At 33.1% G+C, this 24,756-nt stretch overlaps 1 protein-coding gene across 1 annotated transcript in view; it reads right to left on the bottom strand.

The window, feature by feature from the left end:
* Nucleotides 1-1,393: 1,393 nt before the first annotated feature.
* SYCP2 (synaptonemal complex protein 2) overlaps nucleotides 1,394-24,756 on the bottom strand; it is a 66,330-nt gene continuing 42,967 nt past the window's right edge. The window contains 22 exon segments of the mRNA XM_067011842.1: nucleotides 1,394-1,476; nucleotides 2,424-2,480; nucleotides 2,577-2,655; nucleotides 2,796-2,854; nucleotides 3,487-3,586; nucleotides 3,685-3,779; nucleotides 4,924-5,051; nucleotides 5,612-5,770; nucleotides 6,030-6,120; nucleotides 7,034-7,142; nucleotides 7,303-7,356; nucleotides 10,013-10,226; nucleotides 11,471-11,666; nucleotides 12,893-13,063; nucleotides 13,538-13,575; nucleotides 15,693-15,861; nucleotides 16,381-16,438; nucleotides 16,839-16,894; nucleotides 17,373-17,430; nucleotides 17,527-17,597; nucleotides 19,983-20,019; nucleotides 20,814-20,941. Of these exon segments, the coding sequence (XP_066867943.1) occupies nucleotides 1,402-1,476; nucleotides 2,424-2,480; nucleotides 2,577-2,655; nucleotides 2,796-2,854; nucleotides 3,487-3,586; nucleotides 3,685-3,779; nucleotides 4,924-5,051; nucleotides 5,612-5,770; nucleotides 6,030-6,120; nucleotides 7,034-7,142; nucleotides 7,303-7,356; nucleotides 10,013-10,226; nucleotides 11,471-11,666; nucleotides 12,893-13,063; nucleotides 13,538-13,575; nucleotides 15,693-15,861; nucleotides 16,381-16,438; nucleotides 16,839-16,894; nucleotides 17,373-17,430; nucleotides 17,527-17,597; nucleotides 19,983-20,019; nucleotides 20,814-20,941 (2,202 nt within the window). The 3' untranslated portion in view covers nucleotides 1,394-1,401.

The following is a 24,756-nucleotide window of genomic DNA, read 5'->3' as shown; positions in this document are numbered from 1 at the left end:
GCAAGACGGGTAACTAACGGGCACAGCAAAAGAGTGGTGGCGTAAACAGCCTGGGGACTACTCTAGAAAGCAGGCTGGGGTGATGATGCTTGACGCTGAGACTCAGGGCACAACTATGGTCATGACAAGGTCACAGCAGAACGGTTTAAAGAGCTGGGAGGAAGTAGGAACCTGGGTAGGATTACACATACAGCACAGGATAGGAATTAGTACAATGTATTATTTAGCAGTCTTGGAAGTCTGGCCAAGGATGAGGCAAACAAGGATGTGTCACAATGGGACTGATTCTAAAGAAGTCTCACAGGGCAACATGGACTTTCAACTCCTGAGTAGTGGTTAATATTACAGCAGACCTGTCGCTGTTTCTTGACATAGAATCCCTGCTACCCTATCGATCAATCAGTAAAGCTTAGCTGATGCTAGCAATGGGATAAAGCTAAGATGTGCAGGGTTTTCCTTTGCTCATCTAGACTAAGAAGCCTTTACCCCTGTATTTAAGTACCAGTAATATCCAAATACTCTGCTACCATGAAGCAGGTAAGTGTGACAGTGAGTGAGGCTGCGTGGTGTTATATTTCAGATGTCTGATTGATTGGAGGATATTTTGCTTGATCCAGTGTTCATAAAACAGGAAAATGATTTATAAAGTAAAATAATTGTATAAAATCCCAGTGACAGCATTCATTTCAACTTTATTATACAATTAAAGCAAATAAATGTATATTCATTTTTATACATTAATCTAGCAAAATATTATTACAGTGAACACTAGGGCTTAAAAAGTACTTGTCAAAACAGCCTGCTGTGAGTTAATACCATTTTAATTCTAGATAGACATGTTAACTATTTTAGGCTAGTTAGTGCCTTCTAATACAATGGAGCCGTAACTGAACAAACATACTCTCCAACAGGGTGCTGAAAGTACTGATTTACGCTCAGGGAAGCATTTTAAATCAGACTCCTCCCCCTTCTACGCATCACTACATTTTTATTACTTGTAGTATATTCTGAACTAGTAAATTTTATTAATACGTTATTTAGTTCAAACTTTAAAAATATATTTTATATGATAAATTTTAGTTTATTAAAGAAATAACTAGTTTATGAGTAGTTAACTTTGCAATATTTGTCTCATGCAAATATTACTATAAAAACAAGCCAATTTCTTTTACTGATTGGTTTCCCAACGCTTTCTAAAAAAAGTAGTTTTGGGTCTCAAGAGTCATGTTATAGTGACTGTAGGTTCTTTCTCATCCACTAGAGGACATTTCTTTGAATTTAGAGGTTCCTACAAAGGTACTCTTGCTCGGGTGACATGTATTTTCTGTGTAGAGCTACTCTGGTATTCCTCAGTTATACACACAAAGGAATAACTGGATAAAACTTGATAACAACTAGACATCACACATCATTTCTTTCATGAGCCATGAATAATGACATCAATCCTCTGCGTACAGTAAGAAGCTGCTCTTCTTGCTATGGCCAAGAAAAAAAAAATCACACTTATAAAAATCTAATAAAATAGAAAAAAAATCACGATATTAGGTATTATGAATAAAGATATTACGTATCAGTGTTCGTTCTATCCAGTTCCCCAGGGTCTGTTCCTAGATAGCTACAGAATTATGTGCTTATTACTGATATTTTAGATATATTTAGATGAATTTAGATAATCAGTTGAGAGAAGACCTCATCTTTTAAACCCCAAATCAATGAAATTTATTTTTTACTTTCTTCCTTTAAATATTAAGTCTATAGTCTGGAGAAGAACTTCAGCAAGCATCAGTCTAGTTAGTTAGCTTATGTGCGTTAAGCTGAACTGGCTTAGCCACACGTCCTGATCGTATTAAAATTTAATAAAAGTGTATTAAAATATCCTGTATCAAAGATTAGTACTAAAATCCACATAGAAATGCCTCCATCTTTGAGAAAACACCAAAGGCGTGTTCACTTGGAGAGAAGTACCTTTAGACACCTTCCCCCCTCCCCAACCCCTGACTGCAGTTGCTGGTCTACTAGACCTTTGGAAAGCCAGCTACTTTTATCCCCAAATCTGAGGAAATGAAGTCTTGTCCAAGTAGACAATAGTTCTTTCTGGGTAGCTCTGCCCGATACAGAAGATACATCAGGACTGTTGCAGTGCATCGTGCTTAGATACATACAAAGAAATCATTCTTCTAGCTTATTTTTAAATTTCTAAATCCATCTTTTCTTCCTTAGGAGAGGGACTCATTATTTAAATCACCCCTATTTTTCTACTATACAAAAACTTAAGGAACTAAAAGAACCCCCGTGGGGCTAAAACTGGCTTCTCTCAATCCAAAAAGAAAGAAGAAAAACCCGTGGAAGAATTTCCCATTTCAATATATAAAAGCACGACTGATCATTCCATTTGAAAAACCCAAACTAGAGAGCTGATTTACCATTTCCTTAAGAAGTCTGTCTTGCAGCATTTTCATGTTTTCTTTCATCAAACATATCTGTGAATAAATAATTTCCCACATTAAATTTACTATTAAATTTTCACAGCAAAATGACAAGTTAGACTAATATTGAGATTATATATAAATTCATACCTCAGATGTAAAAACAGTTTCTTCATAATCAGTGTTGTAGAAGACATTCTTTTCCAATGAAGCTTTTAAAAGGTGAAGTCTAACAAATAATGAGTTACCTTTGTATTTTAATTAACAAATTAAATTGCTATAATATAGTATATATAATTTTAATTTTAAACTATTATAATAAAAAAATCTAATGTTATAGATCCTAATCATTAAGAATGTCATACTAACCTCTGCTGTTCGCTTTTCTGATAGGCACTGAACTTCTGAAATACCTTTTCCCAAAAGCCCTAAATTTCAAAATACAAAACAGGTTATAGTATAATTATGACTAAAAATTAAAACTTAGCAGAATTTACTATATATTATTCCTAATTTTAAAAACAACTTGGCTATATGCTAAGAATATTGCAGATGTCATATACTCTTTCAGATAAAACAAAAATTGAAAGCAAACTCTTTCAGACTTTTTCCTTTACTATCAAAGGTATTCATCAAATTTTATATGCATAGTTTACTGAAGTATAGATTTACAGTGTTTCAGATGTACAGCAAAGTGGTTCAGTTATACATACATATATATATTCTTTTTCAGATTCTTTTCTATTACAGGTTATTACAAGATATTGAATACAGTTCCCTGTGCTCTACAGTAGGTCTTTGTTGCTAATCCATTTTATGTATAGTCGTGTGTATCTGTTAATCCCAAACTCCTAATTTATCCCTCCCCCGCATCATAAACTTAAGTCTGTATTTTTAGTGTATGTATATGAAAACTAAAAATCTAAGATTAAATTATGTTCTAAAGACCAAAAACCTTTATGGTGTGGTCTAAAAGCAGAAGGTTAACAGAAGTTTTCCTGAGTGTAGCTCTTTAAAAATGAGGTTTTAAAATTATTTTTAAACTCCTAAAAGCACAAACCACAAATTCCTTCTCCAAATCTTTTAAAGACTGTGAATCTTTTTCAAAATTCTCCAGCTCCTCTATGATGATGAGTTGGAATTTGTCAAGTTTTTTGATCCTATTAAAGAAACAAAATGAGATTATTATTTTTTTAATGATAGCACTTGCTTATAGCACAGCACTTAGAATATTTCAGAAGGGATTTTTAGCACAGACCTATATTCCTGAATCTGATGGTTCATTGTTTTTATATGTTGTTGAGCCGTTTTCCAAGACTGCTTAGTAAAATAATCCATCATTTTGTGGCGGATCTGAAAAATACTCATTTTTAACTTGAAAAATCTTTACAAAATAATAATCTAACCAAGACTATATTAAGGCCAAAGCCTTTTCCATGAAATATAAATGCCTAAGAAGAACTTAGAAAAGTGAAAAATTAAAAAAAACTCGGTGATCTCAACTGAAGTGTTAATAAATAAGCTCAGCAGATCAGGGCCTAGTTCCACCAGGAAGGCTCTGACTGAGGGTTGGAATTGGTGATTATTTTCATAACTACATGACATTCTACATTTATAAAAATGCTAGTGATTATAATTCTCTTCAGGAACATAGCATAAGAGTCACACAAAGTTATTACCATTTTTCATAAAAACATATTCGCAGCTAGTCACAGATGTGTAACAGAATATATGAATCAGGGCTTCTCTGTTTAGAAGAGATTGACCTTGGATAAATCAAATCAAAACAAAAATATACAGAATCTTAAATAATTTCAGATTTTACCCATGAAGAGATGAAAAAGGCAGAGAAGAGATAGGGCTGACAACCTGTGCAGAAAAACATCTTCTCTTAACAGGAGGGCAGAAAGCACTGTCTACTCTAAATATAGGCATGTGAGAAAAAGAGATAGGTGGAGAAAACAATAATAATTAAAAATGATTTTATAGAGTAATTTTGTAAACATCACCCTCATTGGAACCTCAGTAACTGAGGATACGTAAGTACAGAACTGGTGAAACAAAGTGAAACGGATTTCTCTGACTGCGGTTGCTCACCTTCTATACTTTAATATAGTACCCTCACAAGCAGTCACTGCTATGGAGATTAAAGAATGTATTAAAAAGACTAGGCATGAAAAGAAAATCGTTCAGAAAAAAAAAATCACAGAAGACTCAAAATGTTAAACTGAAAAGGAAAAATAGGACAAAGAGGACCCATAGAAAAAGAAAGAATACAAGTAATGCACAGATTTTAGAAAAGGAACTGGGCTCCTGAGATAATAAGGCTTTTCATCTAGGAATCATCCCAATTTTTCACCAGTACGTGAGGAAAGGTGAGTTCATGAAGAAGTGTTTTGTTGCCAAAGGGTCAAACTGACAGTCTAGTAGAAAGTGTGGCATATTGTTATGCTATTGGGTGTAAATATAAATCATAATTTAAAGAATGACAACTCACATGAACTTTCCTCCTAAATTCTGTATTGAGCGCCTCACACATCGTCCCTACACCTGAAATTTCAGTGTCCCAGTTCTCCCCAGGAATAGAAAAGTCATTTGTTGATAATGGAGATATACTTTCAGACACTAAAAAACAAAGACAATCAGCCAAAATTAAGATATGCATTTTTACAAATTTAGCATTATTTGTCATGAGGCTGAGAACAAATCTATCTTATTTTTAGATTCTATATGTAATCTAAGGATTATAAAATCAAAGACTACTATATTTTTCATTTAAAATACTGACTTATTAAAAAACCTTCTAGCATGGGAATTAAGGCAGAAACAGTAACATTAAAATGGAACATACTTGGACTGATTTTTTTTTAAAGAACTAGTTCTTAACTACTACATTATTAACCCAAGTATTTAGTGACACACTCATCTATCAGTAAATTCATACTCTAGTAAAACTTGTCTGTGGTAATCAGTGACAGAATGATGAGGGAGATATATATGAGTAAAAAGACCCTTACTATAACATTATTCAGGTAAAGTGAACTTTGTGATAAAGCATTATCCTTCTTGGATTTATACAAAGTTATCTTTACAAAGGAATTTGTTTTGTGAATAGAACCACTCAAGATCTAAGAAACCATTTTCAAAAATAAATGCATTTTGACATAGGCATTTGCTCTACCTACCTTTCCAAGTGTGATGATCTGCACCTTCTCCTTTAGACAGTTTCTTGGGAAGCAAGTTTGCTCTTTCTTCTTCTTCTTCTTCTTCCAATTCTGCTTCACCAGGATTACTTAGATTGTCTTCTGTGTACATTCGTTTGCGACTAAGATGTTGTGTAGGGCCTTAGGAACAGTTAAAAAGTAATTAACAGTGCTACAATCTTAATTACAAATACCTAATATATACTTGCTTTTATAAAAAAGGCCTTTGTTTCCATTATCTGTATAGTTTTAGGTAACTGTGCATTTAATTCTATTGTACTTACTTTCATTTTAACATTAACTAAATTGACTTAAAATATATAATTTACTCAGATGAAATTTCACAGTAGTATTTTGGTGATTAACATGTCTTTTAAAAAGCAAGTCTTTGACTACAAACCTGATACATGAGTGGAGTCATAGGACATGCCACACCATATTTTCTCTCTTCCTTCACTAGACATGGACAATGGAGATGCTGAATGACTTTCCTAAAGTATGTATCAGAAATAGGAAAAAAAATTCTGTAATTACTCTTGGATTCACCTTTGACCATCTTTCTCAAACCCTAAAGACAGTAAATTGCAAATGCTATCAATTCTTTTTTTCAGATTGTTTTGTTTCTATACCTTTTTATGTCTCACACCACCATACATTTACCTAAATTCTTATGTTAACCTCAATCTTAAATTACAGCAATAGTTTTGAGCTGGCTTTTTTAAACTACTCCTACTTTTCAGTTCTTCCTTATTAGGATTTTGACTTCTTTGAGTCAGGAAATGGGAAGCCATAGAAAAGAAAAGTCTAAACTAGTTCTTTCAAGCTATATCTTTAAGCCATATCTTTGTCCTCGAACCTTATGTCTTACTGTTTCAATACACAAGTTTGTTACAGTCAAATTAGTCTTCTTCCTGTTTTATGAAAATGCATGTCCACTTCTGGTAGCCTTTCTGTACTTAGGTTACTGCTGCTTCTCCAGTCAGTCGGTATATATCAACCTATCCATTTAGGTCCAGGTCAAAACCCAGCCCACTCCAAGCTATAAAATTCTATCTTAACATTCTGTATTTTATAGGTTATTAAAATATTTTTGTTGATGGACTGGTGGACTTCTGTAGTGGAAAAATAGCTCACCCAAATTCCTGTATGATCATGAAACCAGAAAGTTCTAATTATAAATATGTCAGTGGTTTAGCAGTGATAGCCTATTTAAGACCATCTCATTTTAAAAATTTCAACTATTTTTCTATGATCAAACCATCCTACATATTTTAAACATCACATTTTCAGATAATAACCGTTGAAAAATACTAAATTATAACTATTATTAAAGGCCGGTAATCTGATTCTTATAAGAACCAACTTAGTTTAAGGAAAGCTTGATGGATACACTACCATATATACCCCTCTTTTGCTTCAAATATGATTTTCATATTTGGAGGTTCAATTTACATAAATTTTTTCTGAACTGTAAGTGCTTACATCTGAATAGCTGTCGCAATTTTTGTATTTCCTGTATAAGTACACTCCTCCCTCAGTATCTGCGGGGCGGATTCGGTTCCAGGACCCCTTACAAATATCAAAATCCACCGATGCTACCGTCCCATATATAAAATAGTGATCCACAGTTAGCTGAATCCACAGATGTGGAACCGATGGATATGGAGGCCAACTGTACCACAGAATTTATATTGTTTCTATTCACAATAGTATTATTCTTAACTGGGCTATGAATGAACAAGACACACAGAAACCCAAAGGAAGTTAGAAAACCAAAGTAAGAAAAACACAACAACATTAAACCAAACTCCTTAAATTTTGAGGGAGTAACTCATTCCCTACTAAAACTCAACACCCATTCATAACTGAAAAAATGGCACTTAAACAATTAGAACATTAATCTGATAACAAGTATCTACCAAAAACTATCGATAAGCATGCATGCTAGCATGGTATCTATTTAGCACTGCTCTACAGGTCATAGTAACCTTAAAAATGAAAAGACCATGCAGTATAAGGACTGGAAGAGAAAATGCAAAAATTACCATAAAAAACAGTTTGTGGTTATCTATATTCAAAGTACAAGAGACTCTAGGCAGGCGATTATGAGAGAATTTGCCAAGGGTGTGGGGACATATAAAAATCAACGGTGTTTCTACACAAAAGCAAAAAGTTAAAAATCCAGAAAAAAATTGTTTTAAAGTTTTTTTTTTTTTTTACATACAGTAAAGAAAAAGGCCCGTAAAACACCGCAGAAGTACAACTTTCTTTGTGGAAGATTTGACATAACTTTGTTGAGAATAAGACCAAATAGTAGAGAGAAAAATGAAATATGTCGATGAGAAATCTCAGTAACGATACTGGGAAATGGCAATTCTTCCCTTAGACAAACTAATTCTAAATTTTATCGGACAAGTATAGGGCCAAGAGAATTTAGAAGCAGAATGAGATGAGGGTGAGGATGGGGGTGGTGAAACCCCTGTAAGCATAAAACTACACTAATTGAAGCAATGTTGTATTAGCTCGAAGATAGACAGGCACTGTTCTATATTCTACTGGCCAAACAGCTGACCCATGTGGTTGCCAAGGCTGTGACCAAACTGGCATCACAAATGATGGAGAAAGGTGGGGTATCCAATGCATGATGTTGCACTAATTCACTATCCATATGCAAAGAGGAAGCCTAGGAAGATGGAAAACCTCAAAGTTAAAACTAACATTTGTACAAGAAAGGAAAATATTTTTATGACAATAACTGAGGGAAGGATTTCTTGAAGAACAAAAGATTGGTAAATTTCATTACATTATATTTTGATTTAACTAAGTGAAAAGACAACTACATACTAGAAAAAGAATGTCTGTATTGTATATAACCAATAAAGAATTTCCAGAATATAGTAAGAACTCCTACAAATTTATAGGAAAAATCAAACTATGCAATTTAAAAATTAGAAAAACAGGCAATTTACAAAGTGGCCAAAAAATATGAAAATACTCACAGATGCTGTTAATCTGAAAAATGCAAATTAAAGTCAGACACACTTTACACTCATCAGATGGGCGAAAAATGGGCACTATCACATAGCATCATTGGAGAGTGTAAGCTGGTACAACTAATTTATATAGCAAATTTCCAATACCTAATTAAGAGTCAACAATAAATGGGAAACACAATGTCTCCTGTAAATGTCCAGCCAATAAATATGTAACAATTAAAATTCCATCTAGCACAGACAGTGTCAAAGTAGGTGGGTCGGGATGACCTAGGTGTTGAGATTTGCAAGATGGGATACTAAAGGGAGAAAGGATTCAAGGAAAGGAGGGATGACAGAGCAATACTGAGAAAGGACCATGGGATGATGGTCTAGTGGGAAATGGTTTTAAATTGTGGTCTGTAGAAATTAAGAGTCTTGCAAAGGTGTTTTTTTTTTTTGGGGGGGGGGTTACCAGAGAGGGAGGGAGGTATGTGGGCCATGGTTTAGACCCATCTGCTTTAAAGAGCATAACTGCATTTTTATTTTTATGTTTGGCACACTGAAGTTTTCATATAAGATTCTGTTTGGCAATCAGTTCTGTAGCTTTATCACTACTTCGAAATTCTCCAAATTAAGCCATCTATACAGCCCAAGCCAAGGAGGTGAGGTGGGTTTTGTAAACTGGTACCAAAGTACAAACAACTTAAAAAAAAAAAAAAAAAAAGCAGAATTCAAACTACAAACTACTCCTCACAGACATTATATTTTTAGCTACACTCCCTCACTTTGACCCATAATTGATTCCTTTCTCTAATACCTTTTTAAAAGACTTTTGAGCATATGTACATATTTTATTAATAAGAAATGGTACATATAATACACGAGCAGCGGAATAAAGACTTTTTCAATATACCATTATGTTAATATTCATGCCATTTAACTACTAAAGTTCCTTTACAAATCTCTCAAGCAAATGCTGTAGTCATACTGTTTTCAACTATATTCTTTGTCAGTTTGCTTTGCCAACTTGTGATTTAGTAACTAAAAGGTTACAGACTTTGAGTTATGGTGAAACTGGAAAGAAGTGCCTGTGTCGCAGGAATAAGCCTGTTCCAATCTAGGAAATGTAGTTCTGACATGTAGACAAGTAAGTAGTACCTCTTTGGAAGTGATTGTTCCTATCACAGAATTCTTATCAGTACTCTGTACTCCTCATACCACTACATCTTTCTCCTGTATGTATCAGTCTGTTAGTTCACTGAGGCTGTTTTACTTATTGGTAGGTTCCTTGTCTCCCCCAGACCAAACTCAAAATCTTAAATAGACAAGCACTATATATTTGATTAAGATTAGAGGCAAATGATTTACTCCCTTCAGGTATATCTAATAAAGGAAAAAATATATATACGTTTTTTTCCTTACCAAAAAGAATGATCGTGGAATTGGTGAGCAACTTTCTCTTGTACATAGTAAATTCTTCTCACTTTTCTTGGGTGACTTTATTGGACTTCCAGCTCCACTGTTTAAGGATTCAGGTGATGAAGTTTTTGGATAAGGTGATACTGATTTTGTTATACAGCCATAATCCTCAGTTAAATCCCTTTCTGTTATTTTCTCTATACCTATATTGCCTCACAAAACACAAACAAAAAGAGTTGGCAGGTGTTAATCACTGACATCTTTAGAAATAGTATTATTAATTAAAATTCTAAAAAATATAGTAATTTATCAAATCCTCAAATCTTAGCTGTATTTAGAAAGGATAAATGTTCAATAAATCAAGATAAAATTAAGTGTAAAATATTTTTATAAGACTTTGAAAAATATTAATGGCTCAATTTAAAACAAAATTGTAACTCTAAGAACTTTCAAAACATTTTCAAATACAAATATCTAAAGTATGGGCTGCACTATAATGATCAACCTAATTATTATCTTGAGTATTTCGACACCAGTACTGATATATATTAAAGTCACAGAATTTTATGGTTAGAAATGGCTTGGGAAATCATCTGGTCTACATCCTTTACATATAGATGAGAAAATTAATGGCTGAAATAAGTCTTAGTATAAATGAATTCTCAGACAGACAGTTTTCAGATCAAATCAGGGCATGTGCATCTGTCTTCTGAGTGTGTGCTTATTTGAGATGACAGTGGTCCCAAGCATGATGAAAATATTCTAGAGAAGAACAAAGTAGCTACTTTAGAGGAAATCTACATTAACTGGTGTTGAATGGTCTTGAATTTTAGCTAAAATGACAGACACTTAGAAATGCTTTAAAATATCCATAAAGGGAAATGAAAAAGATATTAAAAGTAGAAACTTATTCCTATAGTTTCTATACTAGAAAAATATATATATATGCCAGAGCTCCAAAGAATAATTTTTTTCTTTCCCAATTATTTTTAAATAAAAGCAAAACTTCAATTGTTTATGAAGATAATCCACTACAGGTCCAAAGATTGACCACGATATTCCTTGGAGAATTTTGTCAATGAAATGTAAAAATGAGAAAATAGAAATCCCCATCATTATTTCCCTCTTATTAAATATATTTTGAGCTAAAAACGTAAGTGTTTAATCAAGCTTTCACATTATAATTTGTAAGTATACATTAAATATTTTCTGTATTAAAGCATTTGGTCTTTAACTTCCTAACATGTAAAACTTCAGTGTCATAGTAATATTGTTCCCAAGTCTACTTAGCAAAGACCATTACTAGCATTAACTAGTTTAAAAATGAAGTTTTGACTGAAAATCTTAAACATATCCCTCAAAATTAGTCTTCAGATTGTATTTTCACATCATTAGTTATAATAGAAAATTACTGAACATTCAACTAAAAGAAAAAAATGATACTGACATCTCATTACTTCTATAGATGATGGACTCCCAGATAAAGTTACAGGAGATAGATCAAGGCTATTATCTCTTATAGTATCTTTCAGTAGAGATGAGTTTTTCCATTCTTTTGATACATTCTCTTGTGTTTTGGCAGTGAAGGAATTCTGCTGTTTCTTTGGCAGTTTCATGGTTTTGCATCTGGAATGGATCTTCTCCTAAATGTATTGATATCTTTCAATTATACTCGAATACAAATAATTTATACTTGGACACATAAAACAATTTAATTAAATTACATTGAATTATTTATTAAATGCCTTGTATCACTACATACAGGCATAACAGGGGCCTCAACATGAGTAGTGAAAGACCTTCTAATATACAAGAAAGCATATGACAAATTCACAGGAAAATATTATAGACTATAATAAATATCCTAATAGATACAAATAAAATGCTATAACGGTTCAAAAAAAGTGATTTCCAGTTTAGGGAAACCAGAAGGAGTTCCCCGATTTCATGGTACTCAACATGCTCAGGAGTTTGCAAAAGAAGATGGCAAGGGAACATACTGAGAGTATGGAGGACGACTGATATGAGCAAAGGTAGCGAGAAGCACAGGTCTTGTTTGGCAGTCACAGGTTATTCTATTTGACTGGTACAGTTCTGTGTATATACTGGGGAAGTGAGAAAATAAGCTTGGAAAGGTATTTCGATGTTTTGAATGTCTATTTGGAGATTTTCAGGGTTTTCCTTTGAAGAAGGTTAAGATGAGAGTTGGCTTGGTAAGATTTACCTAACTATTTGCATAGTAAATTAAAGTAGGAAGCGATAAGAAAATGTAGAGGTAAGTTATGAAGTCCTTAAGTTCTTCCAGGTAAGATAACAGGGGGTGATGGAGGTTTAATGATTTAAAATGAGAACAGTGTAAATGATCAGAGACCTGCCAGACTCTTTTGAGTTCAAATCTTTTTTTTTTTTTTAACCATTTCCTAGCTGTGTGACCTTGGGTAAGAGTTCCTTCATCTCTCTAGAAGTCAGGGGTGAACAGAGGTGGGGCAGGGTATGGAAAGAACCTCAGATCCAATATTTTTGCTTTCATTCAAGAAAAAGATCTACAGCTTCCCAAGAGTCTGTAGTTTCTTGAAGCATAATTTTGGAAAGACCAAGTACTTCTCTAATTCAAAGATATTATCTTAAAGTTATAATTTTACTAGAGTCAAACATCTGTTTTGTAACAATAATGTCAATTTATTATAAATTTTAACATTATATTGCCTAAGGATCAATTTTTAGAATTGTTATATAAGTTTTCTCATATGGAAGGTTAAATCTGAAAAAGAAGTGACAAGATAAATCTGACATTCTTACAAAAATATATTCTATATTTAATATTTTAAAACACTTTTAGAAACTATTAATCTGAATTGTATCTATTTACCTTTACTAACGCTTTCTCTTTAAATGAAGGTGAAAATTCTTGTTCACTCTCTGATTCGGAATTTGAGAGATCTTTATAATTTTTTTTGGTTTCTGTGGCTCGTCGTGGAAGTCTCGTTCTCCCCTCTGGAACTGTCTCATCTACCTTTTTGGTGATGTTTTTGTTGGATGTCTTTAGGAGAAAAATTCCTGAATATATTAGATCAATATTTTGAGATACAAGCTATTTGCTACAAAATTGGCACTGTGACAAGATCTGTATATTTGTAGGAATAAAAAGATTCCTGATTAATACTTTTAAAATGACTGGATTTTATCTTTCCATTTCAAATATATCTTTATCACCTTTTAATCCTTATCATTAAAGCTCTGTGAGGCCTGATATATATTACGTAACTAAAGTAAGAGAGAGAGAAAAGAAAAGATATCAAAAATACCTACAACCACAGAATAAAATAGACTTAAAACAAGTCAACATGATTCAAGAAGACAGAAGGTAGAAGTAAGTGTGCAAAGCTTGGAACAATTATAGAAAACAAGGAACTGATAACAAGGATGAAATTATGAGGGGACAAATGACATTTTTTCATTACAAGGAGAAAAATAATTTTAAAGGGATGTTTGAACACAGACTTCCTGGTTTTACCATTTTAGATCTTGGCTGTCCCCTTTCCAAAGATGGTCCTGCAATTCAAGAAAATAAGGTTAACTTTTTCAAATAGATAAGAATTGACATTAAAAACTGTTAGAATACTTCTGCATGTAAGTTAAAATCATAAAAACAATAAGAATATACTTTTAAACTCATTCAAAAATTTAAGTTTCAAGATAAGACTAAACTGACATTGATAAACTTTTACAGTATAGTTTGGTACAACATGAATTACCAATTTCCCTTCTCCTTTATTTTATAGTATATACTTTTAAACATACAAGAGAATATGTAACATACATTATGTATGTTACCATGTAACCCATGAATCCACCATTCCACTAAGAACCAGATTATGAATGATACGGAATCTACTTTGTGTACTCCTTCTTACACTCCGTATCCCCTCTGCCAAAAGGTCATCACTATCCTGAAATCTGTTTCTTAGTCACTTGCTCTTAAAGTTTTACTTCACAGATATATATCCCTAGACAATATATGAACTTTATAAAACAGTATCACATTATATGAAATATTCTATGCTTTGCTTTATTTTTCACCCATCATTATGTTTCTAAGATTTACCCATATTATTAAGAGTTGCTTCAGTCCCTATTCCCTTTTTTGCATTTGCAGGACAATTTCCACTTTCTAAATACTCACCGAAGCCTAAGAACTGGGCTTATCCCAGCCAAGGAAATAATAATGAATTGGGATTATCCAAGGTCTTCCTGGCAATAAACCAGCTCATACATACTGGCTCACTGTCATTCAACCATAAAAACAAAACAATTCACTCAGAACTGTTCTATTTTAAGAGTATTTACTGACTTCAGTATTCTAACCTTTAATAACTTCCCATGTCATAAATGTCTTTACTTATACATCTTCCTACTAGACTATAAGGTCCCTGAGAGTATGTGAATCTTATCATGTTCCTCCTTGGCTTATAACACACTGCTTCAAAGTCCACACACTGTGACTAGACCCAGCCACATTTTTCAACATTTTCCCACAAGTCTGATCTACATTCCAACTACCCCAATACTGCACTTCCTGAGTACACTATGCTATTTCCTACTGTCTCATATATATGATAATCCTATTACTTCTCTTCCTCATGTATAAGATTGAACTCTCATCTGTTTTCAAGATTCAGCCTCATTTCTAAACACATGCCAAAGTTCATTTCCTATTTCCTCTATTTTTACTTCTTTTTAAGCCATCATTCCCTCCCCCAACTCCCACAGGTCACTAACAATTATTTTTATCCTGAAAGAAAATAAAAACTGATTCCCTTAAAACAAATATAAATTTAAAAGCTCAGAGTTATGTTACCTTCTTTTAAAAATGGAATATATAAAATCTCTGTGGTTTAGTAAACACTGAAGTTCATCTAAGCTATGAAAATGGCCATTATGTCTAGCCAAAAATGCACACCTCAAACTCTTATCCAGTTACTTCAAGAAGCAGAAGACTTATGCTGGGAAAACACTTTGTGAAAGATTTTGGCAAAAATATTTCTGCAAGGAAATTGTTTTCCTTTCAATAAATTTTTATTGCATCTATATGAATTCCTAAAAAGCAGGGAGTGGGGTGCTGTCCAAGCTTTGATTTTGTTTACAGTGTTGGGTTCATAAGTACTTAATTACATTACTCACAGTAATCAGCCAAATAACTGAATATTAGGCCATGAGTAGAGAAATGATGAGAGTGTGTCATGAACCAAAGATTATGATAAACCATATTTTGTGACCCTAAAGATTCCAATAAAAAAGAAATTTAAATATAACCATATTACCAAAAATAACAAAAGAAAAACCGCTGTAGCATTTTGGTGTATTTACTTTCATACTTCTTTTCCTATTCAAAAGAGTATGTAATTATACACACTATCTACATAACAAAAACACATTTATCAACCAACAAAGTATTTCATAGAGTTGAAATGGTAAAATCATTTACAGCATTTCTTTTTTCGGGACGTGCAGGCTCAGCCGCCATGGCTCACAGGCCTAGCCACCCCGCAGCATGTGGGATCTTCCCGGACCAGGGTACAAACCCATGTCCCCTGCATTGGCAGGCAGACTGTCAACCACTGCGCCACCAGGGAAGCTGTACAGCATTTCTCTAAAAAGTGATTTCTTACTTGATTTCCCACTTTTATGTTTCTTCACATTTTTATTTCTGCTGTAGTCTATTAGCTGTGGTTTTGATTTCGGTTTTCTTAGCCAGCTAATATCGGTCTTGCTGTCATCACATCTGTATTCTGTATCAGTATCACTGAAGAGATGTTTCTCTTTATGATTAGTTACAGTCTATAAAAACAAAAAAACAATCCTTGTAATAGATGAAGGAATCTGGCTTATTATATGTCATACAAAGGAAGTTAAACCAAAAAAATAAAAGAAAAAACCCCACCAAAAAACTCAGAAAAAGTAACTTCTCATTTTTTTTTAGCACACTAAATCATCTATCTGGCATTAAGGACCTATCCAACAAAATCACTCAGAAATCCAGATCAGAGATTGAGATTTATATTTTGCTGTCAATGTTGCTGTTAATTAAGTTAAATCAAAACAGCTTACTTCCGTAGAGACAAAACCTAATACCATTGAAGAGAGTAACTAAGGTTGTCATATTTTTTATTACTAGATGATTACAAATAGGTCAGAGACCATAGGAAAAGTCAAAATAGAAACATGGATAATCTCCAGAGTAAAAAAAAAAAGTGATCCAAATATTTTTGTTTTCCAGCTCTGGGATAATCTTTGGCATTGAAAAATTAGTAAAAGAAATACTGATTTTAATAGACACATTAGGATATTATAACTTACTCTTTTATCTTTTGTTTTGAGAGAAGGTTCAAGTTCATCATGATTCCTTAAACCTAACCTTAAACAAAAATATGCATTAATTTAAATCTTAATTACTTGTTTTTTTAAGGTAGCATGCAACTGGACAGTTAGACCTGGATTTTCTGCCTTAACTCTTTTACTAAGTCCCTGTATAAATGTAGCCAAGTCACTTATTCTCTCTGACCTCAGTTAATTATAAAGTAACAAGGTTAGATGAAAAGACTAAGTCCTTTCAGCTTACAACTAATATTAAGTGTACAGAATCTGCAAATTAATTTTAGAATAAATGCTAAAATAATAGAATAATAGTGGTTATGACAGCATTTTTATTCTCTCTTTTGATATGTTAAAATGTCAAACTGGGAGGAAATATTTAAGAAAAAGAACTGAGAAAACTATTTTAAACTGGTCCATCTAATTATAATAAAAATACCTACAATGTTATTGAACTATCCACGCAGGTTTCTCTAGCTGTAGCTTGAAATTCTTGGATCTATATTATGAATAAGCATTAAAAAAATTTCTTAGTGTTAAGGTAAACAACAATTAAAAGAAATTAACATAAAAATCTTATTTCTATAACTTCATGTAAGATGTGACAATAAAATTAATCTTACTAAAATATTTTTATATTTAAGAAGAAAGCTAATAATATAAACTATATTAAAAACAAAGTAAGATTAAATCTGTTGCATCAGTAAAGAAAGTGACTTTCTTGTTGCCCCAGTTACTCATTTTTCTCTACTTCAGTCCAAAAGATTTGAAAGAAAACCAAAAATACCTAGGTTGGTACCAAATAAATTTTGAAGAATTTAATAATATATGTTACAATATTTTAAAGCATATCTATAAGAGGATGGAAATTAGAAAACATGCTCTAATAACTGCATGGTAAATACAAAATAAATACTGAATAACAATACAAAATTTAGTATTTTGTACAAAATACAAAATTATGATTTCTAGCTTACTCCAAGTTTTATAATAGGCTCATCAGCTCCATTCAAATTAAAATTGTAAACATCATTCCTGTAAAAATGAAGAGAAGTATTAACTTCATTATACAATAAATTTATTGTCTTCAAATATGAAGAAAACTTTTAAGATTTATGAAAAAATACTTACAATGGGCATTCAGAAGTAACATTAACAAAAGTAGTCGTCAATTGTCTATAACGTTTTTTCTGAACCTTTTCCTAAATACAGAAGAAATTTACATAAAACCATTCAAACTTGTACATTACTTGTCAAACAAATAACAGATGCAACTAAATTTTCATATATTATCTAGTGTTTCTACTAATATAAATTTTATATTTGTGAGTTTCTTTATAAACGTCCACACTTTAAAAAATATTGAAGACTTAAATGTTAACTGAGAATAGGAAATATTGCAAATCAAATACCAACGATCCTTATATCTTTAATATTTATTGACATTACTGTACATAGGTAAATGACCTCACTGGTATTCTACAAGCTGAATTTAGTGATTCTAGGATCACAAAACAATCATGCTTCTACTTTTTTCCCCCAGTATCTCATTTGCTTTAAACTGTTAAATAGAAAAATTTCAGGAGAGGCTATGGTTTATGTAAAATCTCATGTGAAAGAGACAAAATTGTATCAATCAACTAGTATTATTAGGGAAAGATGTGTGTACATTTATTCCTATAGCCCACTGCTCAAAGTCTATTCAATCTGATCAAAAAGTAGGCAGAAAAGAAGTTAAATAAAATTTTAACATACTTAAGTGTATAATTATGTTATTAAAATAATTTAACTATAATTAAGTACACAAATATCACTGAATGATTGATTACTGATCAGAAATAATTAGAAATCTAATTTAATATCTGGAAGTTGGAAATATTAAAACTAAAATATTCATTTTAGTTGTGATTCATCTTCAATTTTATTATTTCTTTTGGCTGTTTTATAATAAAATAGTTTACATTATTCCAAAAAGTTTTTCCTTCAATATTTTACTCCTCTAATCACTGATCTGACTTGTCCTTTCCAAAATGATTTTTACCATTGTTTAGATACATTTGCTCAATTCATCTTTTGCATGCCAGTGTTTGCTAAGTATTACCGACGATCCCCAAATGAGCAGATATTAAAGAAGATACACACGTGAGCAAAGGTCTTACTTATATAGGATACAAAGATGATTCTAAACAGCTGCATTCTAGTAGAAGACAGAAGAGAGAAAAAAAGAACTGCAATAGTTAATAAAAAGGTACAAAGACATATTGCACAGATTCAAAATTCTTGCCCATTTGGATTTTGAGTTAGGGCACCTTAGAAAGTTTTCATAAAGAAGGTAGACTCTGAAGCAAGGCTTGCAAGGACGAATAAAGTTTAGACAAGGAGAAAAGAGGGTGAAAGAACCTGGCGACTTGCTTGGAAGTTCTTTCCAAAGGGGGAAGAAAAAGAATAAACACTTAGGAAAGACACTTCAGGGAATCTCAATTTATTATGTTTCAGCTAAATAAGACATGTCTAGGGAACTAATTTTAGGAAATAAGACAGACTTTTAAGAGGTCTAGGGTGCCAGCTTAAGTCTCCACTTAATTCAATAAGGAAGAGAGGAGATATGGGGATATATGTATATGTACAGCTGATTCACTCTGTTATAAAGCAGAAACTAACACACCACTGTAAAGCAATTATACTCCAATAAAGATGTTTAAAAAAAAAAAAGCAACAGAGACCAAAGAAGGATTCTCAATAAGAGAATGACATGATTGAAGCTGTGTGCTTTGGAAAGTAATAAAGTTAGCATTTGAATGTAATGAATGGATTGGCACAGAGAAAATACTAGAGACAAAAAGAATTACATAAAGGATATTATAATAACCCAGGGATTAGAAATTAGAACTCAAATAAATAAGAGTTGGCACAGGCAGGAGAGGGAAAACTCAAGAGGAACTTACAGAAGGTAAAGCTCAAAACTTGAAATTAACTGGAGATAATAGTGAGGAATAAATCAAAGATAACTGATATTTTAAACCTGGATGAATAATAAATGTTTTTAACAAAAATATGGACTTCAGGGGCTTCTCTGGTGGCGCAGTGGTCGAGAATCCGCCTGCTGATGCAGGGGACGCGGGTTCGTGCCCCAGTCCGGGAAGGATCCCACATGCCGCGGAGCCGCTGGGCCCGTGAGCCACAACTACTGAGCCTGCGCGTCTGGAGCCTGTGCTCCGCAACGGGAGAGGCCACGACAGTGAGAGGCCCGCGTACCACCAAAAAAAAAAAAAAAAAATGGACTTCAGAATGATCTTATTGTCAAGAGATATGGGATAAGTTAGGAAAAAAATGGTACTGAATCATGTACCAAAAAGTAAAAATATCACATATGTATATAAAAGAAGCATTTTCTTTGAAAAGCAGAACAGAAGTTTAGGGGGCTTTTCTGAGTACTTGCCACTAATCTGGTCAGTTGTTTAATCCATTTTTCAATATGCTGAAAACATTAAATCTACTTCCATCCTACTACTATTCTATTTTACTGTAAAGTCAAATATCATAGAGTTTGACTATGCATTTGGTGTAGTTAAATAGATGAAACTTACCTTACTGAGCTGTAGATCAGATTTGTTTGAAAAACCACTATAAAAAAGGTTTTGTCAAAATTAAAAAGGCAATTAAATGTCAGTAGAATGTTTTTCATAAAATCCATATTATATAAGGTAAAACATTTGGATCACTAAGTCTACATTCAATATGCTACAAATAACTGAAATGTGACAGTCCTATGCTGATATTTTTGCAACTCCACACACAGTAAACAGCAACAATAAAACTTAAGTCTAAGTTGAATCACTCATGCAGCAGGAGGTGCCAGACAATTTAAATGAATGGTTCTGCCATGAGAGTGATTTTTTTCATGCCATATAAAGTCAGAATTAACTTAAACATGAATTAACTACCTGGAAGCCTACAAAGAAACATTTTATAATAAAAGAATACCTTCAGAAAGATTGCAAACAAGGAATACATATATACAATACAAAATAACTCATTTCAGCTCATTTAAATTTCATATTTTATTAAGCAATATATGTAAATATATTTAATCTTACTCATCACTAGGCTCAATAAATAACTTTTCTAAAATGTCTATATCCTAAAGATTTATGTCTGAAATGGTATGCTGTATCAATATGGTGCTCTTGATACTTCATAAAATGTAATCAGATACTAGTATGACTAATTTCAACTGTAGTTCCCTTTCTATATAATTTAAACAGATTCTATTTATAAAAGTAAATAAGTACCTGTGTTTTCTAATGGAAAGTTACATACATTATTTGGACATATGTTTAAAACTAACCTTAAAACTAGGTAAAATAATTTAGTTGTATCTCTCAGAAAAATATTCATTTCTAAATTTAAGAACATACCTGTCAATCAAAGATTCCTTTAATTTTCTTGTAGACTTTATGCCATCCTTTGGTTTGTATCTCTTATTAATTTGGCTTATCAAAGATTCTGCTGCATCAGTAAATCCTTTCCCTTTTGACTTTTCTCTCTGAAACAATTTGTTAGCTACTTAAAAACTCTACCAAGTTAACCTTCAAAGGAAAAAAAGGCTGAAAAGAAAATTTAAGAAAAATTCTGGTTCTATAAATAACTACAAAGAGAAATAAAAGGGGTCAGAAATTATTTTTTTAAAAAAGAAATTATTTAATAAGTTTGGGCCTTGTTAGGCATTACAACTTAGGATAAGTCTTTTAACATATAGAAATGTGCAGAGTGCTTTGCAGAGATTAAAAAAAGTTTCTATCCATGGGGGAAAAACTCATAAAACTGAAGGAAACCAAAAGTTGGTTCTTTGAAAAGATCAGTAAAATTGATAAGCCTCTAGCCAAGTTCATTAAGAAAAAATACAGAAATTCCTAGTATCAGAAATGAGAGGCTATCACTATGGATCACATGGATAAGTCACAAGGATAATAAAAAATATTATGAACAACTCTATACTCATGAATTTGATAACCTAGAGTAAATGGACCAATTCCTTGAAAGATAAATTCTACTAAAACTCACATAGAGAGAAATAAATCATCTGAATAGGCCTCATCTATTAAAGAAATTGAAACAATAACTAATACCTGCCAAAACAGAAAGCAACAGGCCCAGATGGGTTCACTGTTGAGTTTTATCAAACATTTAAGGAAGAATTATACAACTTTTCACAACCTTTCAGAAGACAGAAGCAGACGGAGTACCTCCTAACTCACTGTATGAAACCAATATATCCTAATACCAAAATCAAAGGAATTACAAGAAAGGAAAGCTGTAGACTAATATTTCTTATAAACATAGATGCAAAAATCCTCAACAAAAAATTTAGCAAATTGAATACAATAATGTATAAAAAGAATTATGTACCCACAACCAAGTGGGATTAATTCCAGGTATGCAATGTTGATTCAACATCTGAAAATCAACCAATATAATCCAGGCTAAGGAAGAAAAATCATATGATCATATCAGTAGATGCATAAAATCATTTGACGAAATCCAATACCCATTCACAATAACACTTCTCAGAAAACTAGGAAAGGAGAAGAATATCCTCACCTTGATAAAGAACATCTAAAAAAGAACTACAGCTAACATTATAAATTAGTGGAGAGAAACTAGATACTCTCCCACTAATATCAGAAACAAGGAAAGGATGTCTGCTCTGACCACTCCTATTCAACATCATTCTAGAAGTCTTACTAATGCTGTTAAGACAAGAAAAGGAAATACACTACATACATATTGGGAAGGAAGAAATAAAACTGACTTTGTTTACAGATGACATCACTGTCTATATAGAAAACCTCAAAAAATCAGCAAAAATATCCTTGGAGCTAAAGAACAATTATAGCACAATTGAAGGATACAAGGTTTATATACAAAAGTCAGTTGCTTTCTTATAAACCAGTAATAAACAAGTGGAATGTGAAATTACATTCCACTTATATTAGCACCCCCCAAAATGGGATATTTAGGTATAAATCTAACAAAACATGTACAAGATCTATACGAGGAAAACATGACTGATGAAAAATCAGACTATCTAAAAAAACGGAGAGCACATATATGTATATGTAAAACTGAATCACTTTTCTGTACACCTGAAACTAACACATTGTTAATCAACTATACTCCAATATAAAATACAATTTTTTAAAAATAAATGGAGACATTCCATGTTCGTGTATTTTAAGCAGCTCAATATTGTCAAGATGTCAGTTCTTTCCAACTTGATCTATAAATTCAATGTAATCTCAATCAAAGTCCCAGGAAGATTTTTTTAAAACATCTTTATTGGAGTATAATTGCTTTACAATGGTGTGTTAGTTTCTGCTTTATAACAAAGTGAATCAGTTTTACATATACACATGTTCCCATATCTCTTCCCTCTTGCATCTCCCTCCCTCCCACCCTCCCTATCCCAACCCTCTAGGTGGTCACAAAGCACCGAGCTGATCTCCCTGTGCTATGCGGCTGCTTCCCACTAGCTATCTATCCTACATTTGGTAGTATATATATATCTCCATGCCACTCACTCACTTTGTCACAGCCTACCCTTTCTCCTCCCCACATCCTCAAGTCCATTCTCTGGTAGGTCTGCATCTCCATTCCCGTCTTACCCCTAGGTTCTTCATAACCTTTTTTTTTTTTTTTTTTTTGGTGGATTCCATATATATGTGTTAGCATACAGTATTTGTTTTTCTCTTTCTGACTTACTTCACTCTGTATAACAGACTCTAGGTCCATCCACATCACTACAAATAACTCAATTTCATTTCTTTTTATTGCTGAGTAATATTCCATTGTATATATGTGCCACATTTTCTTTATCCATTCATCTGATGATGGACACTTAGGTTGCTTCCATCTCCTGGCTACTGTAAATACAGCTGCAATGAACATTTTGGTACATGACTCTTTGTGAATTATGGTTTTCTCAGGGTATATGCCCAGTAGTGGGATTGCTGGGTCGTATGGTAGTTCTATTTTTAGGGTTTTTGTTGTTGTTGTTTTTGTGGTACACAGGCCTCTCACTGTTGTGGCCTCTCCCGTTGCAGAGCACAGGCTCCAGATGTGCAGGTTCAGAGGCCATGGTTCACGGGCCCAGCCGCTCCGCAGCATGTGGGACCTTCCCAGACCGGGGCATGAACCCGTATCCCCTGCCTCGGCAGGTGGACTCTTAACTGCTGCGCCACCAGGGAAGCCCTATTTTTAGTTTTATAAGGAGACTCCAAAGTGTCTCCATAGTGGCTGTATCAAATTACATTCCCATCAGCAGTGCAAGAGTGTTCCCTTTTCTCTACACCCTCTCCAGCATTTATTGTTTGTACATTTCTTGATGATGGCCATTCTGACCGTTGTGAGATGATATCTCATTGTAGTTTTGATTTGCATTTCTCTAATGATTAATGATATTGAGCATTCTTTCATGTGTTTATTGGCAATCTGTATATCTTCTTTGGAGAAATGTCTATTTAGGTCTTCTGCCCATTTTTGGATTGGGTTGTTTGTTCTTTTGATTTTGAGCTGCATGAGTTGGTATGTTTGAGAGAATAATCCTTTGTCAGTTACTTCGTTTGCAAATATTTTCTCCCATTCTGAGGGTTGTCTTTTCGTCTTGTTTATGGTTTCCTTTGCTGTGCAAAAGCTTTTAAGTTTCATGAGGTCCCATTTGTTTATTTTTGTTTTTATTTCCATTTCCCTAGAAGGTGGGTCAAAAAGGATATTGCTGTGATGTATGTCATAGAGTGTTCTGCCTGTGTTTTCCTCTAAGAGTTTGATAGTGCCTGGCCTTACATTTAGGTCTTTAATCCATTTTGAGTTTATTTTTGTGTGCGGTGTTAGGGAGTGTTGTAATTTCATTCTTTTACATGTAGCTGTCCAGTTTTCCCAGCACCACTTACTGAAGAGGCTGTCTTCTCTCCACTGTATATTCTTGCCTCCTTTATCAAAGATAAGGTGACCCTATGTGCGTGGGTTTATCTCTGGGCTTTCTATCCTGTTCCACTGATCTGTATTTGTTTTTGTGCCAGTACCATACTGTCTCGATTACTGTAGCTTTGTAGGATAGTCTGAAGTCTGGGAGCCTGATTCCTCCAGCTCCATTTTTCGTTCTCAAGATTGCTTTGGCTATTCGGGGTCTTTTGTGTTTCCATACAAATTGTGAAATTTTCTGTTCTAGTTCTGTGAAACATGCCAGTGGTAGTTTGATAGGGATTGCACTGAATCTGTAGATTGCTCTGGGTAGTAGAGTCATTTTCACAAGGTTGATTCCTCCAATCCAATCCAAGAGATGGTATATCTCTCCATCTATTT

This window comes from Kogia breviceps, chromosome 14 (genome assembly GCF_026419965.1).
Source record: "Kogia breviceps isolate mKogBre1 chromosome 14, mKogBre1 haplotype 1, whole genome shotgun sequence".
Lineage (NCBI taxonomy): Eukaryota > Metazoa > Chordata > Mammalia > Artiodactyla > Physeteridae > Kogia > Kogia breviceps.
Note: the sequence above shows the minus strand (reverse complement) of the source record. Positions and strands in the feature narration are given on the sequence as shown.